At 37.0% G+C, this 27,865-nt stretch overlaps 1 protein-coding gene across 6 annotated transcripts in view; it reads right to left on the reverse strand.

Annotated features, from left to right (window-relative positions):
• Positions 1-27,865, reverse strand: part of HELZ (helicase with zinc finger) — a 74,726-nt gene continuing 46,861 nt past the window's right edge. For all 6 annotated transcript variants that reach the window (XM_085239776.1, XM_085239775.1, XM_085239773.1 and 3 more), the window contains 14 exons: positions 27,081-27,226; positions 25,476-25,623; positions 22,906-23,089; positions 21,748-21,976; positions 18,101-18,305; positions 15,277-15,328; positions 14,282-14,475; positions 11,706-11,916; positions 11,157-11,233; positions 10,173-10,740; positions 9,553-9,793; positions 7,873-8,386; positions 4,922-5,174; positions 1-2,791 (listed from right to left, as the gene is read on the reverse strand). In XM_085239776.1, the coding sequence (XP_085095902.1) occupies positions 2,460-2,791; positions 4,922-5,174; positions 7,873-8,386; positions 9,553-9,793; positions 10,173-10,740; positions 11,157-11,233; positions 11,706-11,916; positions 14,282-14,475; positions 15,277-15,328; positions 18,101-18,305; positions 21,748-21,976; positions 22,906-23,089; positions 25,476-25,623; positions 27,081-27,226 (3,354 nt within the window). In that variant the 3' untranslated portion in view covers positions 1-2,459. The remainder of the gene's footprint in view (positions 2,792-4,921; positions 5,175-7,872; positions 8,387-9,552; positions 9,794-10,172; positions 10,741-11,156; positions 11,234-11,705; positions 11,917-14,281; positions 14,476-15,276; positions 15,329-18,100; positions 18,306-21,747; positions 21,977-22,905; positions 23,090-25,475; positions 25,624-27,080; positions 27,227-27,865) is intronic.

Here is a 27,865-nt window from a genome sequence, read left to right on the forward strand (position 1 = left end):
TAAATTATCAAGTGATGTTTATTAGTTTAATATTCAAATATGGTGAACAGAATCAAAAGACTGCTCCATATAAATGAGTGATTTTGAAACCCCTGAAATTACAATGCCAACTCGGCGAAGTGAAGTGCATTTGAACCCTACCTATTCTCTTGTCATAGTCTTGCACATCTCACCCACAGCTCCTCCCAGACTATAACATTCAGGCACACAGATTTTGCTTCTCTCAGAGGAGTGCCAGGCTCTCAGAGGACCGGCACAGCTCCACTGAAATAAAATGACTGAGGCTAACGTGTACAGAGCACATGCCCGGCCCTTGCAGTGAATTTCCCGTGGACCTATTTCTGCAGCTTTCAGATCAGCACAAAACCCAAAATTGCAGAATTTGGCCTCTACTCATTTCGAGTCCTCGTGATTTGATGCCACGTGCTGAAGGGCTCAGCTCATCTTGGCAGGGGCTTTCCCCTCCCCCAGCATCTTTTGTTTGGTATAGACGTTAGGAAATAAATTAACGAGTTACGCGTGCTATTCTTTACAGCCAAAAAGAAAAAAAGAAAAAAGATTTTTTTTTTTTTTAAGATAAATTTCTGAATCATAAACCAGCAAAAATTCCTAATAAAAAATTATATGCAAACCTCCGCAGTGTACTGAGTTTAAATCAGCCCCTTTATGTAAAGACCCTTGCTTTAAAACGTGAAGTCAAATGCAAAAATAATGATTGTGACCAGAGTAAAAATCTCAACGAACCCAGCAGCAGCCACTGCCGGCCCGCATGGCGTCCCACGGACAGCTGGAAAACCTGGCATCACCTCCACACAGCTCTACCACTTTAATTCTGTGTGTAGTAAGCAGAGGAACACCGCAAAGAAACCCAGCTCAGTAAAAATTCAGCGTTTCCCAGATCTGAGGGTATTTCTTCAAGTGTAAAAGGAGGACTGCTGATCTAGGGAAACGAAGCGAACACCCCATCCAAAAGTATGAACAGTGTGCAAGACCAGAAATCTACCCACAAAGATTATCTTCTGCGTTATCATTCACACTTGTTTCTTAATTTTTTCAATATTCAATTTTAATTATTATTTTTTTACTTTTTTATTTTATTTTTTTCTGTTTGTACTCCTGAAGGACCAGGTTGGTGCACAATTTTGCAGGACTCAGATAAGCAACCTGGGTACCATTCTTACCCCACAAAATTTGGATTAATTTGGATACAGCTTTGACAAACATTAAATCTCTTCTTTAATGACGTTCCTCAAACAAAACAGTTAGCAAAATATCTGAATTTCCTTGTATAATGTCACATTTTAATGTAAACATCAAATAATGTACCAAAAGTTTTACTGGAAAAAAAAAATTAAAGCGGCACAATTCTTGATACCACTGGAGAAGGGGGAGGAAAAAGCCAGATTACAAACATTTACACATGCATAATGGAAAAAAAATTAAACAAACAAAAGAAATCTTTTACTAAATTCACGCAATTTGTTTTTTAAAATAGTTATTAAATCTACTAAGCACCAACATACCTAAAAATTTCTTTTCAGCTTCATGATTCATTTAAAAAACCTATCAAATTAATTTTTCAAACAAGCTTATATTACCGGCTTGTCCAAAAATAAAATGTCATTTTTTTGGGTTTTTGGTTCTGTTTCTTTTTTTTTTTGTTGTTTTTGTTTTTGTTTTGTTGTTGTTGCTGTTTTCTTTTTCTTTTTCAGTATACCAATACTTTTTATCTGAATGTTTCCAAACAATGGCATAGGTGTCTGCAAAGAATGCCTTTACTTTACCCTACAGTGAATGGAAAATACAATACCACATCATACAGGATCTAAAACTATAAAAGTCTGAGAATGCAGCATCCCTTCACAAAAAAGCTGATAAAACTGAAAGTATTTAGAAGATGCTGCATTTTTATTAAAAAAAATTAAATGAATTTAAGCAGAAATAACATACATTTTTACATTAACTGGCCATTTCTGGTACAGAAATCCAGCATAGTATGCTAATGTTATTGAATAAATGTAAATGCTACTTACAATCTTTTTAAATACAATTTAGACAAACTTTTTTTTTTCCTTTTTCTTTTTTTTTTTTCTTTTTTTTTTCTCTTTTTCTTTTTTTCCTTTTTTTTTTTTCCCTTTGAAGTTTTACAGGTAAGCTCTCAGCTGCTAGTTTAATGCAACAAACACATCATTAACATTACACAAATTAAAAAATAATGTGTGTGTTTTCCTACAGAAAAGCTTCCAAAAAAAAAAAAAAGACGACCCACATCAAAAAATGCAAAATAATGGAATACAATTTAAAAAAATTAGTTGCAAGTCTAGCAGCAAAGCAATTAGGTGAGGATATATTTACTAATATAAACAAAGGGAATATTTGCAACTACAGGTGAAGCCCCAACTATCTTAGATCTACTGACACAAATAAAAATTAAGTTCTCTCTAAAAAAAATAATCTGATTATTTAAAATAGGAGTAAAAGCCATTGCTACCTGATGAACTACCTAGGCTAAGTTCCTGAAACAAAGACAAAGGGTCACTATTCTTTTTTGTCTGCTCAGGAGGAGGTTTGGGCTTTGGCGGAGCCCGCAGAGCACTTGCGTAGGACATGACAGGCTTGCTCCCACCAGCGTTCTGCTGGCTGGTGCTGTTGGATTCCATGATCTGCTTGTTGGGCATGAGAGGTGGGAACTGGCCGAGATGCTGCAGCACGTTGTAGTTGAAGGAATTGGAGAGCTGGATGTTTTCAGCCTTCAGGTGCTCCTCTGGGGGCTTGACTGTTTTCAGCGGAGCTGGGAAAGGAGAAAGGAGAGTCTGTCAAGTGAATAGCAGACTTCAGAAAGCTCAAAGGGGCACAGAGGGGTACAGAAACTACCTCTGTTGGTAACCTTTCCCCCAACCAATTTTCTCCAGTTAGTTCCTCTTTGTCCAAGGAAATTTCTTCTTCAGTTACCTAGCTGCACTCCCAGCTACTGGCCCTCGTATGGCCTTGCCAGCAATGCTAATCAGACTGACATCATTGAAGATATTCTCCATGCACACACAAAGAGTTGGTAACACTGAACCTGCAATACTGCACAGATGGAAGGTAAGCTGCTTCAGAATGGGATGTACCCTAATTTAGACATTTCATCCACGGAGACAGCACAAAGAGCATTTCATTTTTCTTGGTTTATGCCATAAAAGGCACAAATTGCAATCTGCAGCACCACATGTAATGCATTCTCAAGCAGCAGCTTGGCCTTCTGAATGCCACCCAACTTAATGATATTTTTGTCTAAGTGCATTTCCACTGATTGATACGTTCTTGATCCATATTAAACAACTTCTCACTATAGGAAAAAACTGTTCTTTAAACCATAGGTATAAAATTGCCTTCAAGTGGATTTCTGGAATCTTAATGAAGCATCTTAATTTTGTCAGGGGAATTCTGCTGTCTTACACAGCTAGAGAAACTACACTGAAATGCAGGTATTTATTACAGATAAAAAAGCTCAGCACTGGAGGAGCAGATATATTCTGTAGTTATTTACATCTTTAAATTCATAATGTTATTTTGAAGTGCACACACAAGAATGTATGATCAAATGAGTACAAAGCCAGAAGTATACAGTTCTTTTTCTCACTGGAAGGGTTGTGCTCCCCCTTTTGTTTTTGATGAAGTACTCAAAAATACCTTAGAAGAATAATGGGAAAAGAACATAAGCAAAACATTTTTACTAAGGTTGCTATGATTCGAAACAAAACTAAGAAAAAAGCCAGGAAATAAACAACAGCATATCCACAGAACAACAACATACCCACAGACCACCAAAATGCCCCCTCAGATAAACACTAAGAGAAGAAAACCAACAAGTACGGCCAGAGGTGAAAATGAGGCATGGAAGAGATGAAAATACGGAAAACAAAACAAAAAAAAAAAAACCCACATATTGAACAAGAACTTAAATTCCTATCTTCCTATCAAGAAAAAGAACTCTGCAAATCAAGCTCTCGAATTGCAATTTTGAGAAGTGCCTGCTTATAACAACACCAAGCGATTCATAGCAGCTCTCTCTGCACTCTCCACAAATCCAAGCTGATAGAACTGAATAGCTGAGCCACAGCCACTTCTGATGTACAGGGAATATGAGTCCTTGAACTGTCTGGTGCCACGAGTGCTCACTCCCAGGCAGTGAATACAGACACAGGACCAGTTCACAGCTTCTCATTCTTGTGGATTTTTTATCCCATGGATATAAAAATAACAGTAACCAGAAACACTGCAGTTACTAGTCATTAACTTCCAGCACTACAAAGCCCATTTGGCCTGTAAATATTATCACCATAGAGAGCTGCAAATGCAGAAAAGAACAGCATTCATAAAAATGGGAGATTTGTTTCCATGAACTGTTAAACAAAGGACTAGGGTCAGGACAACACTGTATACGCATGTATCTACAAAACAGAAATCATGCTTAACCAGAACAGAGAACACATTTACAGGAAATGCAGGTACCAGTCAAAACTTGTCCCTTTACTTTAGCATTTATTACTGGACAGCAAACATGCAGGTAAGTCACTTTATATTTACAGGTATTTCCTCTGAGGATTTTACTCATTAACATGTTCTTCATCTGTTCATTAAAGCAACAAAAGGTGGTATCAACAGATCCCAACATAATCACGTTAGGGTTCCTGAGCTCTTCCTGTCAGTGACCCCAGAGTCGACAGAACAACGCCAGAAATGGACACCACCCTTGATGTCCCTTATATATGGACATCTTATATAATAATATCATGCATTCAGATCCTTCATTATCCATTGAAAGTACAAAGGATGTGCCTCGAGTTTGAATCTTTTAACTTAGCACAAAAGAACTTAACCTAAATAGTCTACTTAACGGAGTGGAGAGAGAAGCAAAGATTGAGTCTGTACCTACCTAACAACTCCCGGTGTGGAACTGCTCTGTTGGCTCCATTGCATGGAATGTTTGGGTATGGGGCAGATGAGGAGGAGTTTACCCACAACTCAGGTGATGAATAGTTGAAGGATGACTGATTACTGTGGTCCTGAAGCTCTTTACACTGACCAAGACTGTCTTGAGGAGTGCTTAATTCTTCAGAACAAGCCTGGACTGAACTAGAGGAAATTCTTCTTTGGTACAACGGCCTGCCTGGTCCTCTTGGTTCATACTGCAAAGACAAAAGAGAAAAACAATAAAAAAGACCCTTTGGTCCTTTTATTCAACTTTGTGTAGCAAATGCCATTTTTCCACTCCAACTTTTTTCCATTCCATGTCTTGAAAGAAAAAAAAAAAAGCGTATTTAGGAAAAAAACTAGTGCATTTCAAATATGTTGTATAATATATGTTGTATGCAAGTAGACAGATGATGTACTTTAGCCACACAAAACAGATGGAGGATGTGTAAAGCACTTTAACTAAGATTCCTTCTTTTCTTTTTTTATTTTTTTAATCAACCCTTATATCTTACACTCCTACACAGGAAATGTGTCTCAGAGTGATGAGAAAGACACTCAGCATTTACACAAGATAGAAAGGAAGCACAAAAACACATGAGAGCATGATCCAATTCAATTCCAAGGTCCAGAGTTTAAAAAAATACAGATGTACACTTGATTTCATGTACACGCACACAGAACAAAGGCTCTGGACAAGTGCACAACTTCAAGAAAAACAATGCAAAGAATTGAATTTTATCTCAAACCATAGAAATTACTTCCTTCCGAAAATCCTCTTGATCACGTAAATGAAAGTGGCAGAATCTCCATTAACTTGTTGGTTTCAAGATTCAAAGAACCACTAGGCTTTCTCAGGACTCCAAGTAAGCCAATTGCATTATAGTTTATTTAAAAACAAACAAAAACAGCATTTGCTTCCTTCTGCACTGTGCTAGGAAGGGCACAAATTACAGAAAAATCATGGAAGCACTCAGTGAAGTGGAAATGCAAACATTCTAATGAAATGTCAAAAAACGAGCCGAGAAGTACCAAATAACTTGCTTGCAATGCACCAATTTGCTGTGTCACCTACAAAACAGGTAAAAGCAGTGTGCTCCTATCACAACGTCTAAACTACAGTACATCAAGGAAATAACATTTGGATACCCTATAACGTCAGTAGAAGCAAAATTTCTAAGTTATAGCCTGGAATAATGCCAAAAGCCCTTCCTTTTATTAAGTTTAGTGGTCAACTTCATGTTTTTGGTAAGTGATTGGAAAGTCAAAGTGCAGCAGCTGGAAAGTTGGCTGGCTGCAAAAGACCCTGCAGTGTTGGTCAGCACTTGGCTGAGCACAAGCCAGGACTTTTCCAACCTCTACGATTGTATTCCCTTTGATATATTCAAACATGGCTTAACTATACACATGAAAAGTTTTCAAGCCCTCCTGAAAACTGTACAAGCAAGTTCTGTCTTGTAACACCTTTACAACATTTTGCATTTCTGTCACACATTTTCAAAGGAAGAAGAAATGAGAAAGAAATAAGAAATAAAATGAATTTGCTCTGATTACATAAAGACTCAATCTATTTGTCTTCAGATAGCAGGAGCTGTCACAAACTCTGTAGGAATATTTAATAGTTTACTGCTGAAGAGCCATTGTTCTTATGTCCCGCTGTACTGATGGCATTAAATGCTGTCACAAAGTATTAGATTTTATACAAGGTGATATAGCTTAATGGACTGAGACAAAGAATTTCTAAATGCCTATAAATCCAAATCTTACTACAGCTCTAGCTGGGCCTGAGGACTGCATTAACCTCTGTGGATCTGCAGAAGACAAAAATTTGTAAGATGCACCAGAATTCAATTTTAGGTATTTTTCTCAGGCACATAAACAGAAAGATTTTTTCTATTTCCAGAAATCAAAAGGCAATGAAGTATGTATTACATTGGACAGCAATGAGCACAGATACCATAGCTACCCTAAATACCCTCACAGAAGTGTATCACAGAACAGGCCACTTAATTTTATGGAAAAATATTTGATCACATGCAGTTGGTCCAAGATTATCTGAGAGTATTAATTCTGCCCCTCCTTTAATGCAGCCAGGCTCCAGCACTCCCCATCTGTGTGCCATACACCCCTTAGCACTCTGGATTCCAACAGGGTTTAAAAATTTCTGTCCAAAACACAATCTGACCTAGCTGTATGTGCTCACAGTCTCCAATCAAATGACACCACCTCCACGAAAATGCAGAACAAAAAGGACTGAGAGGGACTGACACAGTTTTTGGTAGCAGGTCTGTGCTGGACCAGGATTCGTGCTACACAGCTGGATATCCCTGCATTGATATGCAACACCAAGTCCCTAAAATTCACAGAATGGCTTTAGACAGAATTAATTCAGGTCAGGTGGGACTTATTAAATCAAGCTTTATACCATGTTTATAAAAAAAAAAGTACTGTTTTTGGTCTCAAATTAGTATGAAAACATACACGTTCAATTTAGCAGTAAGACAAGTGGCTAGCTGATCCATGCTGACCTTCCAGAGAATCATTTCATGGGTTTTCACTTGAGGTGTGGTTCATTTGCACTCCAGACAAATGACTAGATAACTGAACAACGATTGAAAAGAAAAAAAAAAAAAAAAAAAGAACAGAAGGCCCCCAAAAACCCTTCCCTCTCTTTCTGGTAACCTTCAAAAAGCCAAAGACCTCCCATTAAGCAGAAAAACCTTTATACCTGCAATGAGGAGAACCACAAATACACAAAGGGTAAACAGAAGACTCGAAGAAAATTCGACCTCAAAGAAATCCCTGTTGTGAAGCTTTTAAAACATGAGGCATTTTTTGCATTCATGACCATTTCAAAATATAACTTGATATTAAAATGACACAACAATTGCATAAGCAGACAAAAACGCCTACCTCTTCTAAGCTGTGGAGCGAAGAAGCAGATACTGCTCGAGATGTGAGTGGATGAAATGGCTCCTGACCGACTGCATGCTGATGATTCTGTATTTGTATAAAAGGGTTTTGTTGTGACCTATGGGGCAATGGAGGTATACCATAATGAAAGCCCTGCCCCATTAGGTGATTCTGCTGTAGGTTAGCATAAGTCCACGATCCATCAGGTTGCAGGTATTTCAAGGGAGATGGGGTTATGTGTTCAGATGGCATTGAGAAAGGGGGATTGTATATTTGGGGTAAATGCTGCTGAAATGCTGGGTTACTGGGGATTTCAATGTCTCTGTTGTTTTCAGTGAAGTTAGGAAAGTGACCACTGTGATTAGAGTTGCAGGAAGGAGAAGGGAGTGCTGGTGGGCTTCTGGGCTGAACTTGTCTATATTGCAACAGTCTTGACTGAGGGGGTGGCATTTCAGCTAAGTCCCGACTTTCACTTTGATCACGGTGTGACAGTTCTCTGAGCAAATCCTGGAATCTGTATTGACAGAATAAATGTATCAAGAAAAGGTGTTTTTTCTAAAATCCCACTCTTTGAGACTGAGAAAACTCAAAGCACAAAACACTGGATTTAAATACACTCATCTTTGAGCTGACCCTAACTTCAAAAGGTATGACTGTGAGCAATCAGAAATTAGGCACAAGAGGATTAATTGGATGAAATACCCACCTGAAGCAACTCAAAATTTTAATAACTCTTGAGATTTCCTTTTCAGTCAGAAGAATCAAGTTTTTGTTATCTCTTAGGAGACAACCAAAGTAAGGATTTCCTGCTTTATTATACAAAAGTCTTCACACAGTTAAAGGAAAATTTTAACTCTTTAAAAGGTAAAAACCACAACAATCAGGGATTTCCCTCACTTGTACATTTCCAAACTTCTTCAAAAGGTGGGGAATATACAGTTCAGTACTTTACGGAGTCAGGTAAGAGAGCATTTACAGGCTTTACTATGGCTATAACAAACCAGATGGAAAACAAAGCACAGTGGGAGATGACAGTAAACAGAGGCAATTTAAAAATCTGGCCTTTACAACATATGTGATTAAAGCTGGTGGCCACAGGAACTTTTTTTTTTTTTTTTTGCTTATGCTCAACAGCTTTCTTTCTTGCCCCCTAATGCTGCATCTCAAGAATAAGCATATTTTTTTAATCCTCTTTAAAAGCAAAGGCTTTTTAAAAAGGAAGAGAAGTTTGGATTTGACTGGGGAGAAGTGTTGTGGGCAGGGGCTTGGTTTTTTAGCACAGAAGTCCAATATTTTTAAGACTAATTCAATCTGAAGAATTTGCAACTTAGCAGGCCTTAACTACTCTCAGATACCACTTGTAAAAGCACAAGATCTTACCCTCTTGCCATACTCACTCTATAAATACAACACTGAGATACTCCATAAACGTATTTTCTTCACTACAGTTTTAGTGACAAATAAAAAAAGCGCTACAGCTTCATTATGATCCAATAAACAGAATAAAGCATAACATATAACAAAAGCATAGATGCAAGTCAGCCTGCCAACTATTTCAACCTTCATAATAACAGCAGCAAAATGCAATACCTTTCAGTGCCTTGTACCAGATCACAGTGTTACAGATAGGTGCCTACTGCTCAATTTTATACAAGCTCTGATGACTCAGTAAACAAATACCTTGAATATGTTGCCTCTGTTTCATCTTCTGTATTACTGGCAAGTTTCCAGTTTGCCCTAACTTGCTGCTGTTGATGCAATCCAATTGGTTGCTGAGGAAGATGTGGTAGATGAGGATGGTGATGGTGTTGATATGGAATTGTGCCTTGACTGAGATAGGCATTATGTTCATTCCATTGCTGTAACCTGGCTTGTTGCTGCTGCCTTATTGTTTCCAAAGCTACATTTCCATGCATACGATCTATAAAAATAGTTTTAAAAAAAAATTTATCTAATGCCCTTTTTATTTTTTTTAAGAGAAAAAAAGATTTTTATGTCAGGAAAAAAATACTTTTTATACAGCATATTTCAAGGCCTATTGTCAACTAACTGCAATGCAGTGTATAACCTGGTTATTTAAATTATAAGGAAAATCATATAAACATGAATCTTCTAATAAAGGGCTGAATATTCAAACATGCCTTAAGCAGCAAATTATGCTCAATGACATTACTTATGGAAACTAACCCAACAATGACCCAATTCAGAGCAATATGCCTGGAAAGGTAAATAACTCCTTCATTTTCACTTCAATGTCGTTATAATTGAACACCGAATTTAAATAAAGAAAAGTCACCTACCTAAAGTGTCCCCTAGGGGCATTCCTGATGGATTCTCTTCAATGAAGTTGTTCAAGTGGGTTGGCAGAACAGGGTTGTGCTGTGCAATAGGCCTCAAAGGATTACTGACTTCTTGTAACATAGGTGGGGGGTGTTGTTCTGAAATCACAGCATCTACAGCAGGAGAATGTGGTCGGTGGGGAATTGGGTTATTAAAAAAAGATTGGCTAGGGCCTGCCTGGTAAGCAGGGGAAAGCTGCGAAGGTTGTGGAGGCTGTTGGTTCAAATGATTATGCTGCTGAACTACCTGGCTTTGCTGTGGTGGCATTTGGTTTTGTTGTTCAGGCAAATGATTTTGTTGTTGACTTAAAAGGTTTTGCTGCTGTTGCAGAGGATATGGCTGCCTTGGTATCTGGGACAGGTGCTGGAAGTGGCGATTGGGAACTGCATACTGCGAGTGGGGTGGGGTGAGATGTAGATTCAGCTGCCTGGGGTTAAGATTATCTTTACGATGAAATTTAGCATTAGGGTAAGCAACATTGGAACGTGATTCCGGGCTTCTCGTCTGAGAATTTGCATCTAAGTCAACCTAGAAAAAGAGAAGAGAAGAACTCAGAAAATATACCTAATCAACAAAAGACAACGTCAGCAATGAATAAAGCCATTTAACAGTGAATAAAGTCTATAAAACTCCTACAGTATGATGGGAGGGGAGCACATTACACATCACAGAACTATTATTTTCTTTATTTAACAGCAAATATATTCTTCATTACACAGTAGACATATCTAGCCATCAATTTAATTCCTTGCTGTCCTCTAATGAATTTAAATTCTTTTCCCTTCTTGAAGGAAGGTAACAAATTCTACTGTCACTATTCTAATTATTGAAAAATAAAAGTATGAGGAAGTCAGAACGAGACTGACAGCCCCTCTTATAAAAAAAAAGATCAGAACAGTATCTATAAAAAAAAGGAATATTAAAAGAGAACATGGCAAACCAACCTGCTTAGATTCTACAGGTTTTTTCTCAGGTGTCCGAATTTTATTGATTTCAGGTCCAGCAGTGCCTTCACTTTTACCTAAGAACATTCAAGAAATGTACTAACTAGTTACAATGGAAGTTTGTTTTCGAAATAGAGGAAGATTTAGAGTTATCAGTATAGCATTTACAGTAACAAAGAAATGTAACAATTTACACAAATATCTTTTCCTCTAATCTCTGAGTTTTTTTCACTAATTTTCAATTAATTGTTCTTCCAACTTAACTGGTGCTGATGTTATTTGCAGTTATCACTGGACTGCAGAACTGAAACAGATCTTCCCACCTCTTTTTTTCCCAACAAGTTCTGACTGCTTCCTCTTTCGAATGCCACAGTATTTGAATTATTCTATTTCTACTGGTAAAACACTGATTGTTTCCCTAACGCTGCATATTCCTCAGTTTCACTTAAAAGGCAGAAAGAAAGGAAGAAATCCTTTGCATAACACCCAACTTAAGTTACAAGCTTATTGAAAACAAAACTAATTTACAATGGAATTTCAAATACTCACCATTTCGACTTTGCTCATGTTGCTCCTTGTCTGGATGCTGAAGTTGCTGCTGCTGTCCTATACTAACTGGTGAATGATGTCCCAAGCCATAAGGTATAGGAGACCCACGCCCATGTGCCTGTAACAGGTTCATATTATATGCCATAGCTGCTTGATGAGTAATGATTCGAGGGTCAACTGCAAACCTACCCTGATACCCCGTCCATGGTACCTATATAATTAAAAAAATAAAAATGCAACCTGTTAAGGTTCATTAAAGGAAGTAATGTAACAAGCACATTTATATGACACCAGTGAAAAGCAGCTTGCCACACATCAGGTGGCCTGACACACTAACACACAGCTACAGGTAACTAAAAGGGAGAGCAATAATGAGAGCCTAGTGGCAAGGAGCAAAAAGTAAAGGGTTTAGAGGACTATCCCTTGTACAAATTATTGTACTGAAATCCATTCTGGCTTCAGTGTTGCTAAGACTAAGACAGAAAAGTTTGATGGACAAATTACATTTTAATAATTATTATATTCTGTTTTTCTCTTCATAAGTATCCAGGGGTTCAGTAAAACAAAGCTCTTTCTCTTGGTAGCTGAGGAGAGATTGGGCTGTAGGTCTGAGGTGGAACAGAGAGAGAACTCTTTAACCTGAGGACCTCCTTATGGTCCTTTAATCACCCAGTGCTGTAAGTCTTGTAACACAGAACGAGTGGGCATACTGTACCTCCACACCCACAAGACACAGGGAAGTTAACCGGACTACTGGTAGAACCGACTATCCGCACGGAGGGCCACTCTATGCTACATGACACATCTTTGCAGATTGTCTTCCTACTTATTTGAAGTAAAATCCACTTCCTGAAAGTATGTTAAAGAAGTCAGGAAACTTTACTAGATTTTAAATTTCATTCCTATAAGGAATGCAAAGGATGGCAGCTCTGGATCAAATTAGTTCCATCTTGCCCTGTAGGGAATTTATTAAAAGAAGGCAAATAGATAGATGAGTAAGAGGAGAGTGCTAGGAAAGGAATTACCAACACTCAGGCTGACAAAGTATCCTTTTTACTGATGACAGAACACAACTAGACTCCCCATGTTTTTACATTAGATATGGAAACAGCCTTAAATTAAGAAAAGAGATCATTTTATCTTACACGAACATAAACACATTTTACCTCAGATCTTAGTTATTTCCAAGTGTAATGACTTCCAAGCAATTCTTTTTTTAAAATTTGTATTTGCCCTTGAAATATGCACTCTGAACTTTAGATTTGGGCTGCAGTTGTATCTACACAACCTTAAATCATATCCAATAATTTTCTCTTTGAGAGCAGCTGTCCTCATTAGTATCTCAGTCTTCCTACTTAAATATTCTAAAAGGTCCATCCTCAGAGAAGGTGAGCTCAAAATACTTATTTCTAATACATTTCTTTTAGTTCGAAATACATGAAAATAGATTAAGCTTGGAACAATAAAAGAAAAAATTCAAATTATCTCAGTTTGATATTAACACAATGAGAGCAAGCATGACAAAGATACAGCTGCTTGCCTTCTTGTTGCATTTAAGTTTATCCATCAAATGTAGGTTTCCACTAAGCTAGGAAAAAGGCAAATTACTTGACCTAGTGAAGGAAAAAAAAACAAACAGAAACCAATCTGCCAGTCGATTCAAAACTTGCATCTGAAATCAGAGTTCCTACAGCAAGTCCTTTACACAGGGACCATAACCTACATTTCAGTAGAAGACTCAAGTAGTCAACAGTGAAATGTATACAAATACTTAGATTTCTGAATAGAACTAAACACATATGCATGTGTGGGTTCCATGCCCATCCTACAGATAACGCATACATGTTATGCCATGTTTTTGCAGCCATTGTTCTTTCCTCCCCATTTTCCTCCCAAAATATGGGACTGTGAAGGCTAGAATTAAATCAGAGACTGCTTCTTTAACTTGCACAAGCTTTGGTAGACTAATTCTAGATGCAGTGCAAAATTCCATACAAAGTGTAGCTCAAAAGACCTGATTACAGATCTTCACTTTGCTCCCAATTGCTATGAGGAAAAGGGACTGAAGAGGAAACGAGTTCACTGTGAGCTTCTGGAAGGGGAAAACATCCCAGAATGCTTATTTTTCTTATCACTATACTTCAGACAGCTTGCATTACAGACATCCAAAACAGGCAATTTAAACAGTATGGAGCTTGCTCTGAATTGCCCACATCTCTCCAATGATTAAGAACTGGACTAGGCAATTAATTCACATGCAGGTATCTCAAGTCAGATGAGAGATCCCACTGGTGTGCCTATGTCTGTAGCTGAAAAAAATAAGCCAAATTACATTAACATGAAATTGCTTTTAGGTTGTCTGGAGTTATTTGTGGGAACAACAGTTTTAAGTCTTCAGTTTTGGGTGGTCCTCTGCACAGTCACTCTGTCGAGTCAGCTAAGGAGATAAATTTGAGGTGAAGTGTTGGAACATGCAGCAAAATATTCAGTAACTGATATTCAATAACTTGATTTATTGTACATAAAATAAATGTTGTGGAGGTGTGGGGGGAAAAATAAAGGAAATGAATTCTTACAGGCAAAGGCACAGACATGACCATATTTCCTCCATAGACAGCAGGTACATATAGAATACTTGTCCCAGTGTGTGGATCTATCCTTTGAACAGGACTTGGAGATTTCCCCAGGTTGGGGTGAGGTCCCAGAGGAGGAGGGGGAGGAGTAAATGCTCGGATAGGATTTCCTATTAGAACAGAAGGATTGGGCTGAACTGGAAAAAAAAAGAAAAAGATACATGTATACACACTAAAAGAACATGGCATCTATTTCTTTCTTCATACTAATAGCAACAAAGGCAACACCAACAACACAGAACTGACATACTGAGAAAAAGTATTAGTCATATATTAAATCCTGTAAATTATGCCAGAAATTTGAAGAGGCAGAAAATATAAGTTGAGATACAGAATAACAGGTCACTGGTAACTGTGTTATAAAAAGAAGGTCCCAAGCCAGTTACATATGCTGACAGTAGCAGTAGTTGCTAGACACTGCATCATAACAGAACCATCCTCCTTTCTTCAGCAGGGAAGGCAAGTTTTAAATTAACACCCTTTTAAATTAATAACACAACTTTTCAGCTGCTGCATGCTATCTTGCAAGTGTGTTCAGTACTATCTGGATATGTGACAGTCCAACATAAGTTCCAAATACGTAACACTGCATACAATAGTATGTCCTATCTTTTGTCAGTACAAACACAGTGGTGGTATAATATTTTGCATAATGACTGTCAAACAGCTTTTTTTTTTTTTTTCTTTTAAACAGTCCACAATCTATACTATGATAAAGCTAAAAAGTTAGTTCATATAATATCTGGAAGGGGACAACCTGGGAAATACCTGATGTACACTTAACAGTCTACAATTGGTTTCCCAAGAGCATGCAAGAAGTAAATGGATTTCAAATAGAGAGCAGATCAGATACTCTGTTCATGGCAAATTACTATCAACCTGACTGAAGCCAAATCAGCACAAGCTCGGAAAAATTCCTTATTATAGCACATACTTACCAATTCCATCAGGTGGGAAATGGTCATTCTGGTTATGATGATGGACCTTGCCCTTTAAAGGGGAAAAACAGTAATAGTAATGCTTTGCAGACTGAAAATTAAAATAAGCTTTGCTTTTATTTCAAGTGAATAGAATCAAATGCAAAACCCTCAGTACCCCTTTTCAGTGGCAGTTCTCAGTGGAAGCATAATCTATGTTCTTCTCCAGGCTCCAGATCAAGAACCTTGGAGCCAAAGCAGCCACCAGTCTTATGCAACTGCACGCTCAACTTCCTTAGAAATTGCCTCCCTACCCCATATCGCCCTCCCTCCCTACCTGCCTCTGCACTTTTGCCACTGCTCCCCCAGAACTGTAATAAAGAACCAGAGCACCCCAAGGAATTTGTTTGTCCTTGATGAAATGTGCATTAGAAAAGGAGGCTAACAGAACTGAGTTACCCCTCCGGAGCTGATGAGTTTACAGCATCAAGTAAGAAGTGAATATTCATAAACTATGAGCACATATTCAAATATCTGTATGCTCTTAAGTACTTTGAGGAATAGGAATACCTTACTTAATCTGGACCTAATTACATTCACAAGTTTAAAATAAATGTAAAGACCCTTTGATGCTGTAAAACTTTTCTTGCCCAGGAGATAAGTCTAGGCAGTTTTCCAGCAGTCTGAGCAAATTAGTCAGGGTACCAAGACAGGTTGTTTGACAGTGTTGACTCATGCATAAACTAGATTAAAGAACTGGTCTCTGGATTTCCTCCCCTTTTTAAAATGAATTATTGAAAAATAAAGTAATAATTACTTTTCGTTATATTACAGTACTTTAAAGAAATCTGAATCTTGTTCCCTTTAGTGAATAGACAATTTAAAATAAACCTTAGAGAAGCTACGTTCTTTAACAATCACTCCTGGCTAAAACAAAGCATTTTTGTACCTGTTATGCTGTCAGTTAGCATTAAGCTGGATGTGCAGAAGCACAACGAATGTCTGTTCTGCCTACCACATTTGTATTTTATAAGGGCCATATTTTTAAAACCCAAACAGTAAATTATACACATTTGATTGAATAGCTGTCCTGTCCAGCAGGAGCTTCAGGATGTAACCGTATCACGTGGATGAAGGTAAATGAACTGAGACCATTTCTGTGTTGGGAAAGGGAGGTGCTGGCTTTGCCTTTTTGTTTTTTTCTTTTAATAGTTCTGATGGCCCTGAGCTGCAATGGATGTCCATAAAACCAACACAAAACGATGTCTTACACACTGTTCTCATTTCTCAGTATAAAACACATCAGCATGAGGATTTTAGCCTTTCATCCTCATATGTTAAACACTGCATTTCCAAGGCTGGAAATGAGCTCAGCTAACTGCTTGCTTTTACAACTTCAGCAAAGGGAAATGTATCACTTAGCACAGTCATTTTCTGTAACACTGGAATACTATCTGCACACTTTGTCTGGTTTTGCACGTGAGAGCTGCCAGTTGCACTCAGAGGGAAGAGATTTCATTATCGTTACGATCAAGGTGGTTAAAACACTTCAGATCTTAAATGGAAATTACAGTGCCAGTTCATTCAAAGTGTGCCTTCTGATTTCTATAGCACATGTGCTTAGTTTACTAACAAACTGGAAGAAAAAAATGTAAGTCTATTCACAAGACTACTATACCTGCATTTTCAAATAACCCCATAGTGACACTAAAAAAAAAAAAGAGCCTTCAAAGCTGTAGCATTCATGAGAATGCATAAAGGATTTCTTAATTTTTGTTTTTCTGTAAGTGTGTTGTTTTGACACATCCCTGGATGCTTCAGAAAGACGTTTGTTTCGGGGAGTAATGCATGTTGATGATGAAGCCAAATGTTCTTGCTTACAAAATTTCTTTTAGGAAGGACTGCTAAAGGGAAGGCTTTCTGTTTTGTATTGTTGAAGTTAAAAAAAAAAAAAGTGAAAATTTAAATGAATTTCAATAGTTTGCAACAAAAATGCATTTCTTCTTTTGTGTACAACAGAATTCCTCACAAAATCTGGCAGCCTGCATTTTAGTTGCCTCTCTAAAGACTATTTATTTAAATTTTAACTAAATACATTTTGAAATAAACTACCAAAAAAAAACCTATTAAAATAGAATTAATTACTAATACATGACAAAACAGCTCTAAAAAATTCAGTGTTGATCTTTATCATCTTAAGGAAGCAAGGACTGTTTTCATCACTTTTTTCACCTCATTTTATGAAAAGAGCTGAGAAAATTACTGCTGAGTGGTAATTGCCCCTCTCTGCCCTCTTAATGCCTATGAGGTCTGGCCTCCTGGAGGATGTTGTCAGTAAGATAATCCAGGCATTATATTGTATTACAAGGTATCTTTAATGAAATTAAACACTTATCTCACACACAAGCCCCTGAATTTTAAATGTGATTTTCAGATCAAATTGCTTGTGGCTTGTTTCCTTGTGCTCCCTGCCACTGGCTGCCCCAACCTGTTGCTCCTGATAGGGATCACCTTGCATTCTGAACTTTCTATTGGCTTATCCAACCATGGAGACTGAGACTGATAACCAAAGTTCCTTGGGGCTATTGCAACATAGCCAACAAACACACTAAAGTGGCCACAGCATATATTTAGTAAGGGAACAAGGCTTTACCAATCCCAAATTACTGCTAAGTCAAGAGTAGAAAATGCTCAGAAAATGCTGAGAATCCCATCAGAATTTGCATTTGTATCCGGCTGCACGGATACCATCTCAAAACAACTTGCCCATAAGCCTTTTACATCATTTCCCAACAGGATTTCTCAATCTGCTCCCTGACAAAGTTCACCATTGGTGAAGGTTTACCTTTGGAGGTGACTGCTGCTGTTTGGTGGTATTGGCCGAATGCTGATGCCTCAGAGCTCGGGGAATAAATTCAGGAGCCAGTGGGTTCAACACATAAGTTTTCTTTAACTCCAAAGCTTCCAGCTGAGCTTTGATCTGTTCAAATGTGATACCGTGGAGACTTTCATTCTCATGACATAGGGCAATAAACCTTTCCCAAAATTTCCTATGGAAACAATTTTCAGAAACAATAGAAAAGAGTAAGACTCGATGGCTGCTGTTAAAATGAAAATGGATTTTATACAACCAAGTCAATTTTTACCTTTCCCATATGCTCATTTTACACACCAAGCCATCAATCCTGCAACGTGACCCTTCCATCCCAACCCAACAGCATAATGCAATGGACATATGGATTTGTCTGTGCATATCAGATTCTGCACTGGGTCTGTATCACATACAATATTAACAGCATGGATAGATTCTAACAGATTTTTTTCTAAAAGACAGAACACTAGCAAATACAACGCTCAAAATTCTGGAAAGTGTCTGATTTATAAAAGCAATTAAAGCTCAAGGAGTCATAGGGGTTGTATAGGTTTCCAGTTGTAAAAGATGTCAAAAAGATGTCATGAATTTCAGCAGATCATTCAGTTCCAGAGTCACAAATACAGAGTTGTGATCTATTCTCAAGTCTGTGCTTGTGAAGCTCTTCAGTGTCACAAACATTAACATGTCAGAAGCATTCAGAGGGCCTTTGAGGTCCTCTGGTGGAAGACACACAAAAGTGTGGGTTTCAGTGCACATCAGAGATTTCTGTAACATATGTAAGAAGTTCCAAGCCAGAAAGACCACCAGGTATCACTCAGAACTTCCAGAGAGAAAGTCAGATCTAATCTTTTAATAAAAACAAAAATCAGGTGTAATTAAAGTTATTTTTTAAAAGGATTAAAAAGACAATAATCTTCGAAGTGTGCTTGACTAAACTCTACTCTTCATGCCTCAACACAAATTAAGAGAGAAAAAACCTCAATAAGAGACATTATTTTATAATATTCATAAATACATGAAATATTGCTTTGTATAATATGAAATGTCAAATAAAAGATGACGAACTTTAATTAAACACAAACAATTTCCACACAAAGCAAGACAGTACAAGTGTTTGTCCCAAGTATCTTCATAGAGCCACAAAGAAAACCACAATGCTCATTTTATTACATCATTCTGCTGAGCTGAAATGTGGTGCAGTTTGTTTTCGCTCTGAGCATTTTTTTTGTTTTTAAGTTACATATTTTGTTCCTCCTCATAGTTTGCTTGTCAGTAATAAGGCCTGGCCAATCAGCTCTGTTACCTTCATGTTGTCTCCCAAAGCCTACAAAATGAAAGACTGGTGCATACCAACCTCAATAGCAGTGTCACACTTTGCTGAGTACCTGCCCTATGCAGAAAAGAACAAATGCCCTTCTTGCCAGAATATCATAATATTACTGATATATTTAAGAACTCAAAACAGTTTTCCCATCTCCTGTTGGAATTTCCTATTGGCAGGAAATGCTCTTTTAAAATTCAGGATGCAATATGCCCCTTTTTCTGCATTTTGCTGTAAGGCAAATATATCTTGCAAAATTTTAAGTAAGGATTAAAAACCAAAATGAAATATTTCACTGGGATGCTTTATCGATGGAACTCTCTCTGATTAATCAATTCACTCACCAAACCTACTGCCAAGTACCACAAATCCACAGGGACCCAACACTTTTGCTTAAAATGCCCCAAGCAGTCTCTCTATACATGGAACGCTTGTACTGGGGTGTAAGAACAGAGAATAAAATACTGCTGCCTCTTTCTTCCAGTGTGCTCTGGAGTTTAAAGGGAGTGTCTGCCAAACCAGCCCTGTCTAGTCTGATTGTAACACACAGAAATGTAATGATTACTCTGGGCATACTTCACAAAGCTTTTTACAACTATCATTACAGAGTCTTGACTCATCTTGACAGGTATTAGAATATTTATAAAATTCAAGTACTCTCTAAACTTTTTTGAGGTCTGTTTTTCCTAACGAAATGTCACTGCTTTCAGACTTCTTTACTCCTGCTGTACTAAAAAAGAACCATCCTCCTCACAGTACGCCTGAGCCCCTCCAGCATTACTTTCAAAGAGCGAACGTTCAATTATTCAGTGATATGAGACAATGGCATATTAAAAGTAAAACTTGAGTTACGTCCTAATAAAGCTTCAGTCATTCTGGTTTCTTAATTATCTTTTTTGTTTTATAATTCTGAACAGCATATATACGTATAAACAGCTGCTGGTCTTAGAAAGGCAGACTCAATCTCTTGTAACTTAGGTAACAGGTACCTGCTGATAGTCCATACCTTTTTTCCCCATAAGTTTTTGCATGCTCGACTGGAGGTATTTTGAAAGAGCCATACCCAGAGCAACTTCCCAGCTCCCACATTTGAAAACCAGGTCTCTTTTCACTATCTAATTTATAACCTCAACATCCAGGCCTATATGAAAATCCATGAGATCATCATCTCCACTGGGAGTTAGAGAGAATAAAGAAAATGATCATTCTCCCACAAAAGCTGTACTTAGTTACAGAATCAACAGTGGTTCCAGATGCCAGCTAAACTAACTGCAGATTAACTAACAGCAAGTCTTAGGTAACAGTGCGCATCCTGAACATCACTGTGGGGAAGGGAAGGAAAATTTGCCAGCTAAGTTTAAATTCTGAAGCAGAAGTAACAAATCTCAATCAGCACATCATGGCAAACTCCATAGCTGAGTCGTGCACCGCTGCCGTGTGGGTTAATGAACCAGAGACTGCAACAGCAGACTAAGAGACACTCATCATTTGTGGGTCAAGTGCTCAAGAGCTCTCTCTGATCAGCTAAACTAAATCACATCTGAAACACAAGCAGATAATAGGAAAAATGAAATAAAACCACAACTCTTATTTCACTTTTAGTAAGATGTTATTAGTAGTTTTGAGCAGCTTACTGTAGTAACATATGGACACTCTTGATATTTCCCTAGCAGATAAGTAGTTAAATACAGATTACATTTCATAAATACAGTAATCAACGGTTTGGATTCCACCTGGGCTTTTCAATTCTAACCTTTGAAAACCACCTCCATTTTCAGTACTTGGTCAGGAAAGCAGAATACAATGTAGATGTAACAACTGAGTAATACATATTTTTAGTTGTATTATAATAATGCAGTCTGTGCAGTGTTTCCCCTCTTCCAAAAAATAAGCCTTAGGGTTTATCTCTGATCATCTTAACATTTCCGGTCCTCCACTGAAAAAGAAATCTTTGAAGAACAAGAGCTTGGTATCCTTAACAACACAGCTTACATTTCTTTTTCACCTTTCTTCACTTAGATCTATAAAAAGTAAATCCGAAGTTCAAATCTTTGCAAGAGTTGGGAATACAACAAATGCTTTGCCATCTTTATGGTATTTTAGTGGGCATAAGTGTGAAGAGTTTAAATATCATTATGCAGTTATTTTAAGTATTTAAAATATAATAACATCTTACTTGACACCTAAAAGAACATCCATTGTTTTACTGAATCCATCAGTCATAGATGAAACATATTTTCTAGCATTTCTAAGTTCTGATTAACGAAGGAACATACATAACAAATAAAAAATATACCTGCATCTTCCAATGGAACATAAAGCAATGGGATCTCCCACCACAGCTACCAAGGATTGTGCTCTTGTAATGGCAGTATTGAGAAGTTTGTAATTAGACAGAAAACCATAATCCAAGTCCTCTGTTGAATCCTCCAGTAACTGCTCTTTCCGTTTAATTGGGGTTTGCTTATGTTTGCATGTATGCCGTGTTCGTACTGTGCTGAGAAACAACACTCTGAACTGTTTTCCTAAAAACAAAGCAAAAAAAAAAAAAAAGAGGTCAGCTAATTTAGCTATTTCTGCTGCTAAGACAATCAGACCACTTCTCTTGCCAGCCAGACTTCACACCTAGATATTCTGAAGAAATGATAGCTACCCTTCACACGAAGGGCTTTATGCAAGAATAATAAGATGTAAAATTTTTAAAAGATGCACTATAAATAGCATTTTCTATTACAAGAATATTTCCTGTATAAAAAAAAATAATTTTTCATCTCAAAATTAATCACTCCTGAACTTTCTGAAATTCTAATCACCTTTACAGTACTTCTATTCAGCCAATAACGAATCATGCACTTATTTATTCTACCTTTAAAAAAAAATTGCTCTGGACTTTCTTCTTATATATTGAGCAAATCTCTACAATTCATGATAACTGCCATGAAAAAAAACAGAGCACACCACTCACTGTCACTCAGTTTCTTATCTTCCTTTGCTTATCCCTTACTAACAGTGCAACCTAGCAACAGGCCATGCCTACACAAAATTCTTACGTTATCAATGTGATCCAAGAGACTTATGTTTGTGGACCTCTTTTTACATTCTGTTCTATAAACAGAAAACCAGAAAAACATTTTGAGGCTAAAGCTTTGTTACACTTTTATTTGGAATTATTTTTTCTTTACAGTAAAAACAGTTTTCAGTAAGTCTATTCTTGAAATTAGCTTGAAGTTAGTTTTGAAAAATATATATCCATGAGTTTATTATTTTGCAATTCTGTTTGGAAAAACATCTAACCAGTATATCTGCCACTTTCATTTTGATACACCAGTTTCATTGGCTATATCACAGGTCTCCTTTTGTTCTGACCATTGTAAGTGTTTAAATACATCATATTTAGTTTCAGTCACATTTTAACTTCTTTATCACATCACTGAGACATACAACCATTACTTACCCTGAACGTTCAGCACTCTCTCTACACTGACATCAGACAGCCTTTTTTTCCGAAGTTCAGCCCGAATTCTGAACACTTGATCAGCATAAGGTGTCACAACACCTATACTGCCATCATCCAACTTGCCCCAGGCAACAGGCCATTTTCTTCTTAGCTCCTCAACACGCTCCACTACTTCAAACACCTTAAAAGAAAGTCAGAATTCTTAGAAGAATGCTTGAGTGTAGATCATTCTTTGACGCGGAAAGATGATTTTAATTTGAAAGATCTAAACCATTTCAATGATAGAACATTACATAGCTCTACTAAGAAACACTACTACTGTATTCTACACCAAAACTCTGAAGTATTACGTAGTAAAACAATGCATTAAAGGTATTTACTATACATTAAATTTTTCCAACCTTGAACTAAAAAGTTTGCCCAAAAAATGTCACCTTTCAAGTACAAACGGGGAAATGATATTAATAACCTTAATTTTAATACTTATAATCTTACTAAAATGTCAAGTGCAGTAGGACCTTTCTGATCATACTTTATCTAATCTCTTTAAGTAAATACACTGCCTAAATAGGGATTATTTAATTTTTACTCTGGATTTTGTAAGTCATATTTGAGTCTGGTAACTCAAGAAAAAAAGAATGTGTATATCAGAACATATTCACTTCCCATTCCAAAGGATACCATCTTGTTTTTTTTGTTTGTTTGTTTGTTTTAAATCAACTGCTAAGGTCATCTCTACAGAACACTAATAAGTGTATTACCAGAAAAGATTACTAAATAATAATGGTTGAAAAACTCTTCCCATGAGAAGACAGGCCTGAAGCAGCCTGCTGCCAAGATGTGCCAGGCACAGGAGCGCCTATTTCAACACACAGACATGAGATGCTGCACTTTAAAAGGTATTTCTGAAAAACTTTATGGGTGTTTTTTTTTTAATTATTATTAATTTTCATACACCTACATTAGAGTTACCACCACACAGGTAAATTTAGGAGTCAGAACCAAAGAGAGGAAATTCACTTTGCTGACTAATAGTTAAGAGAAGCCCCAATGAACCCTACGTTGCCCCCAACAAAAATTTCAATTAAAGGACAAACAGCAAAAAATCTCCTTCGTGCTCTGAATTTTGGTTTATGTTGGTGTTTAAGCAGCTGTTGTCCTTCATTTCTGCCTGCAGCTATTAATGACTCACAATTTTCTGACAGTTACTGGGCCACTGAAGATATTTTAAGCATTTTTTACAACTTTTTTTTTTTTTTTTTTTAATGGAGAAGCAGTACAAGTATATTGATGAAAGTAGTCGGGTGCCTTCAGTTTTTCCTCTGTGATGTGTCCAGAAATCACTGGAGGCTGAAATGCACCTAAAACCAGCATGAGCTTTTTATTTAAGTAGATATTTTAATACATGGAGGAATGCATAACTAGTGCAGCATAACAACTACAAAAAGGTTAAAAACTGTATGTCAGATGAAATGAATCACTAGTTAACGAGGGAAATTGGATTGCTCTGCAATATTTCATAACAAATACTGATGCTAACCTAAATTCAGCTAAAATTCACTACCTCATGAAGTTTAGATGGTTTCCTGTGTTTACGCAAATTAGTGATACTTCTTTTTCTTTAAAAATCATTCAAAAGATTTCTTAAGGCAGCTTTTTAGTGGGGAAAAAGAGGAGTTGGTTCAAATTTCCCTGACTTGAGGTGACTGGAAAAAATATATGTATATACATCATTCCAAAAGTAATGCCTTCTATTTACTTCCAACTTTTTTCCCACATGGAGGAACTCACTTCCACCCCTTTACACCATCTGCACTTCCATGTCAGATGCCATTCTGTTAGGCTGTCCCTCTGCTGCCATTTGTGACATTGCAACAACATGTAATGGAATATTGGTGGGAAGGTTTAACCTCTACTGCCATACCATCAGCATCCACCTCTGACACTGGGGGCCAAAATAGGAGTATTACAAGGGCTACTCCTAAAGTAATGCCTATTAAAAATACTGAAACTTCTGGTCTTTTTCTTAAACTCAAGGGAAGGAATAATTAGAAATAACAACTGCTTGAATACCCATAGAGGTATGCAAAACAAATACTTTAAGACAAGTTCTCACTGGAAAAAAAAAGTAGCTGCGCATGATCAATTAGACACCAATCCTAAACATATTCAAGCAAATATGAAATGTTACTCCAGAGGACTCCTATCTGAGTGGGAGCATTTCTACAACAGTAGAAGAAATTTAAGTTTTACTTCAAACTGCAGTTACTCTCAGTTGCTAAGATACATCCATCACACTGTCACAAAAATTATCAGGAAAGACATCCCAAAGAACAAGCCTGAGAGAAAAGTAAGCAGCTTGCAATTTGCAAAGAGAAAAGGAAAACAAATTAGTGGGAATGTTTACCACAATTGCAATATTCACTATTTCACATTTAACAAACTTCACGTTTCTCTCTCATGTTAGACAACAATGTGTGCTTTCCACCCACACTGAGCATAAACCAATAAAAGTGAGGGCATTGGAGCTTCAAGAAAAATCAAGAATAAAGCCAAAGAAGAGTTACCTCTGCATTATTGTAAAAAGCTGTACTATTTTTTTCCTGCACATCTTCTCCACGTGCTGTGAAGAAAGTTAAAGGGTAGAAATCTTTGTGTGCTGGCTGCTTTCCACTTGCCATCAATTTGCCTTCGTAGAAAAGTTCAGATGTGTAACTGCAACAAAGCAAAATGGAATAAAATGTAAGGCCTATAGACGAGCTCACTAACATGAGAATTTCACCAGTAAAATGTGCAATCACAAAATTCTTTGTAAGGAAAACCATTGATTACTATTTACCATCTCCAAGGATGCTCTCTAAGGCAGTATAACCATACTACAATTTCATTTGCAAATTAATCCTTAGTAGTGAGTTCTCATTAAACAACAGAACAGCCTTTCTACAAGGACTGTTTTTTCCACTTACAGCTCCAAAGCTGCTCTTAATTTCTTAAGGTCTCTCCTCTTCAGTTAGGTAGGCACGATTAATGAGATCACCAGGAATTATCTTCCTACACTTATTTCTGTCATAAATGTCATGATCCAAGATATCAAAGGATATTCCACATTATAAAGGAAGTAAACTTGACAGAATCCCTACAGTTGGACCACTGTGAGAGCATGTTTCACTTCACACAGTACATTACATCCACTGCACTTTGACTCGACAGCCAACTACCCCCAGTGGTACTTTTGCAATCCTTACCTCGGTGTCTCTCTAGGAACACACTTGTCTGAACTTCAAGTGCTGAAGTTTCTGAGGCAAGTTTCATGGAAATAACCTCTACGAAAAAGCTGAAACAATTCCTACTCTTTCAGATTCCCTCTCATTTATAACTTAAAATTTCTAGAAATGTCTAAGTCTAGAATGTGTAAGAAATAAAATAGAGATCAAGCCGTATAATAAAGTACACTACATTCTCATTTTTGATTCCCCAGTGCTTCCTGCTTCTGCTTTGAACACAGTGATAACCTAATTAGTATGACTGGATACCAACACAATAACCCTCAGTACATATTTGAGTCAGGACTTAAACTTTAGCATTTTTCCCCATGATTGCACTTATTCTTTCTAGCCCAGCTCATGGATGAGCTCATTACATTACACTAGCAGCCATTAGTTTATCATAGCATAAAAATGCAAAACCACTGATTAACATCTTGAAAGAAGCAGCAAACATGCCCAAAAGTTGACCTACTTTTTTTTCCCTCTTCACAGCTGTACATTTATATGTTCCTTATACTGCACATATTTTACTGCTCCAAAGTAGTCTAACCTACTAATTCTAAAAATCTGAAATAGTTTAAGGAAATACAGATCCTACAGAAAATAATGGTTAAAAAGGGAAAGTTAGCTCTTTGGCTCTGCGTACCTGTCATGTAGCCAAATCAGCTCTCCTCAAATGAGAGGATCTGTAATAGACCTGCCTAAGTGACTCTTTGATGTCTGCTCTAGGAGACTGAATTTCAATCTCATAAGGAATTACTCTACTAATTAACTCTGAAACAACTAAAATTTCATTACAGAAATACAAAATGCTTCATCAGCTGTTCTTGGCATATCAAAAGAAAAAATTTGTTGTGTTCACTCACACCAGTGAAAGCATGATACAGTGGAAAAGTTCACACCTACTTGATGATAGCTTCATGGGAGCGATAGTTCTCACACAGCAAGATCCTGCACGGAAATTCTGCAGGGTAGTGCTCATAGAGCCGATCAAGCAATGAAACATGAAGGTTTCTTTCCCTGGCAAATTCACTGTAGACAAAAGGACTGAGCTGTAATAGACACACACATACAAAAAAACGTAACTAAATATGTGGATTTAGAATGTCATGCTCCCAAGACACATATTTTGCATCAAAATAAAAATAAAACTTGCAGTGTACATTCATATTTGGAAGACGCATAGTATGAATAAGCATTTTCTAACTATTCCATAGAAATATCCATTCCTACTGTAAAAGTGACAAAAGAGCAGCATGCGCTTATGGGAACAATAAAACATCTGATAACTAGGTACAAAGGAGAGAACTGCCCTTATATATTTTTCTTTGTGGCTTGCAAAGATGAATAATACAAAGCAGAATTGTATGGTCAAAAAAATTAAAATAAGTAACAGTGTGTTTGAATGCCATTAATTACGCTGTAAATCCTTTTACAGATGGTTACTACCACCCATAAAGCAGCACATAAAATATAGAAATTTGTAAAAGCAAAGAAAGCTAACAAATTCATTCAAAAAAAGCTAAACCAAGGCAGTCCAGTTACAAACACACTATTACTGGCCTTTTTTAACAACGAAAACATCTAAAGATAGCAGGAAAAACAGAACTAAGGATGCTGACAAAAAACAATTTTAACTCAAAATTAAAAAATGAAGCCAAACTGTTGATGTTTTGAATATGCATTATTCA

Source organism: Meleagris gallopavo, chromosome 20 (genome assembly GCF_905368555.1).
Source record: "Meleagris gallopavo chromosome 20, MGAL_WU_HG_1.1, whole genome shotgun sequence".
Taxonomy (NCBI): domain Eukaryota; kingdom Metazoa; phylum Chordata; class Aves; order Galliformes; family Phasianidae; genus Meleagris; species Meleagris gallopavo.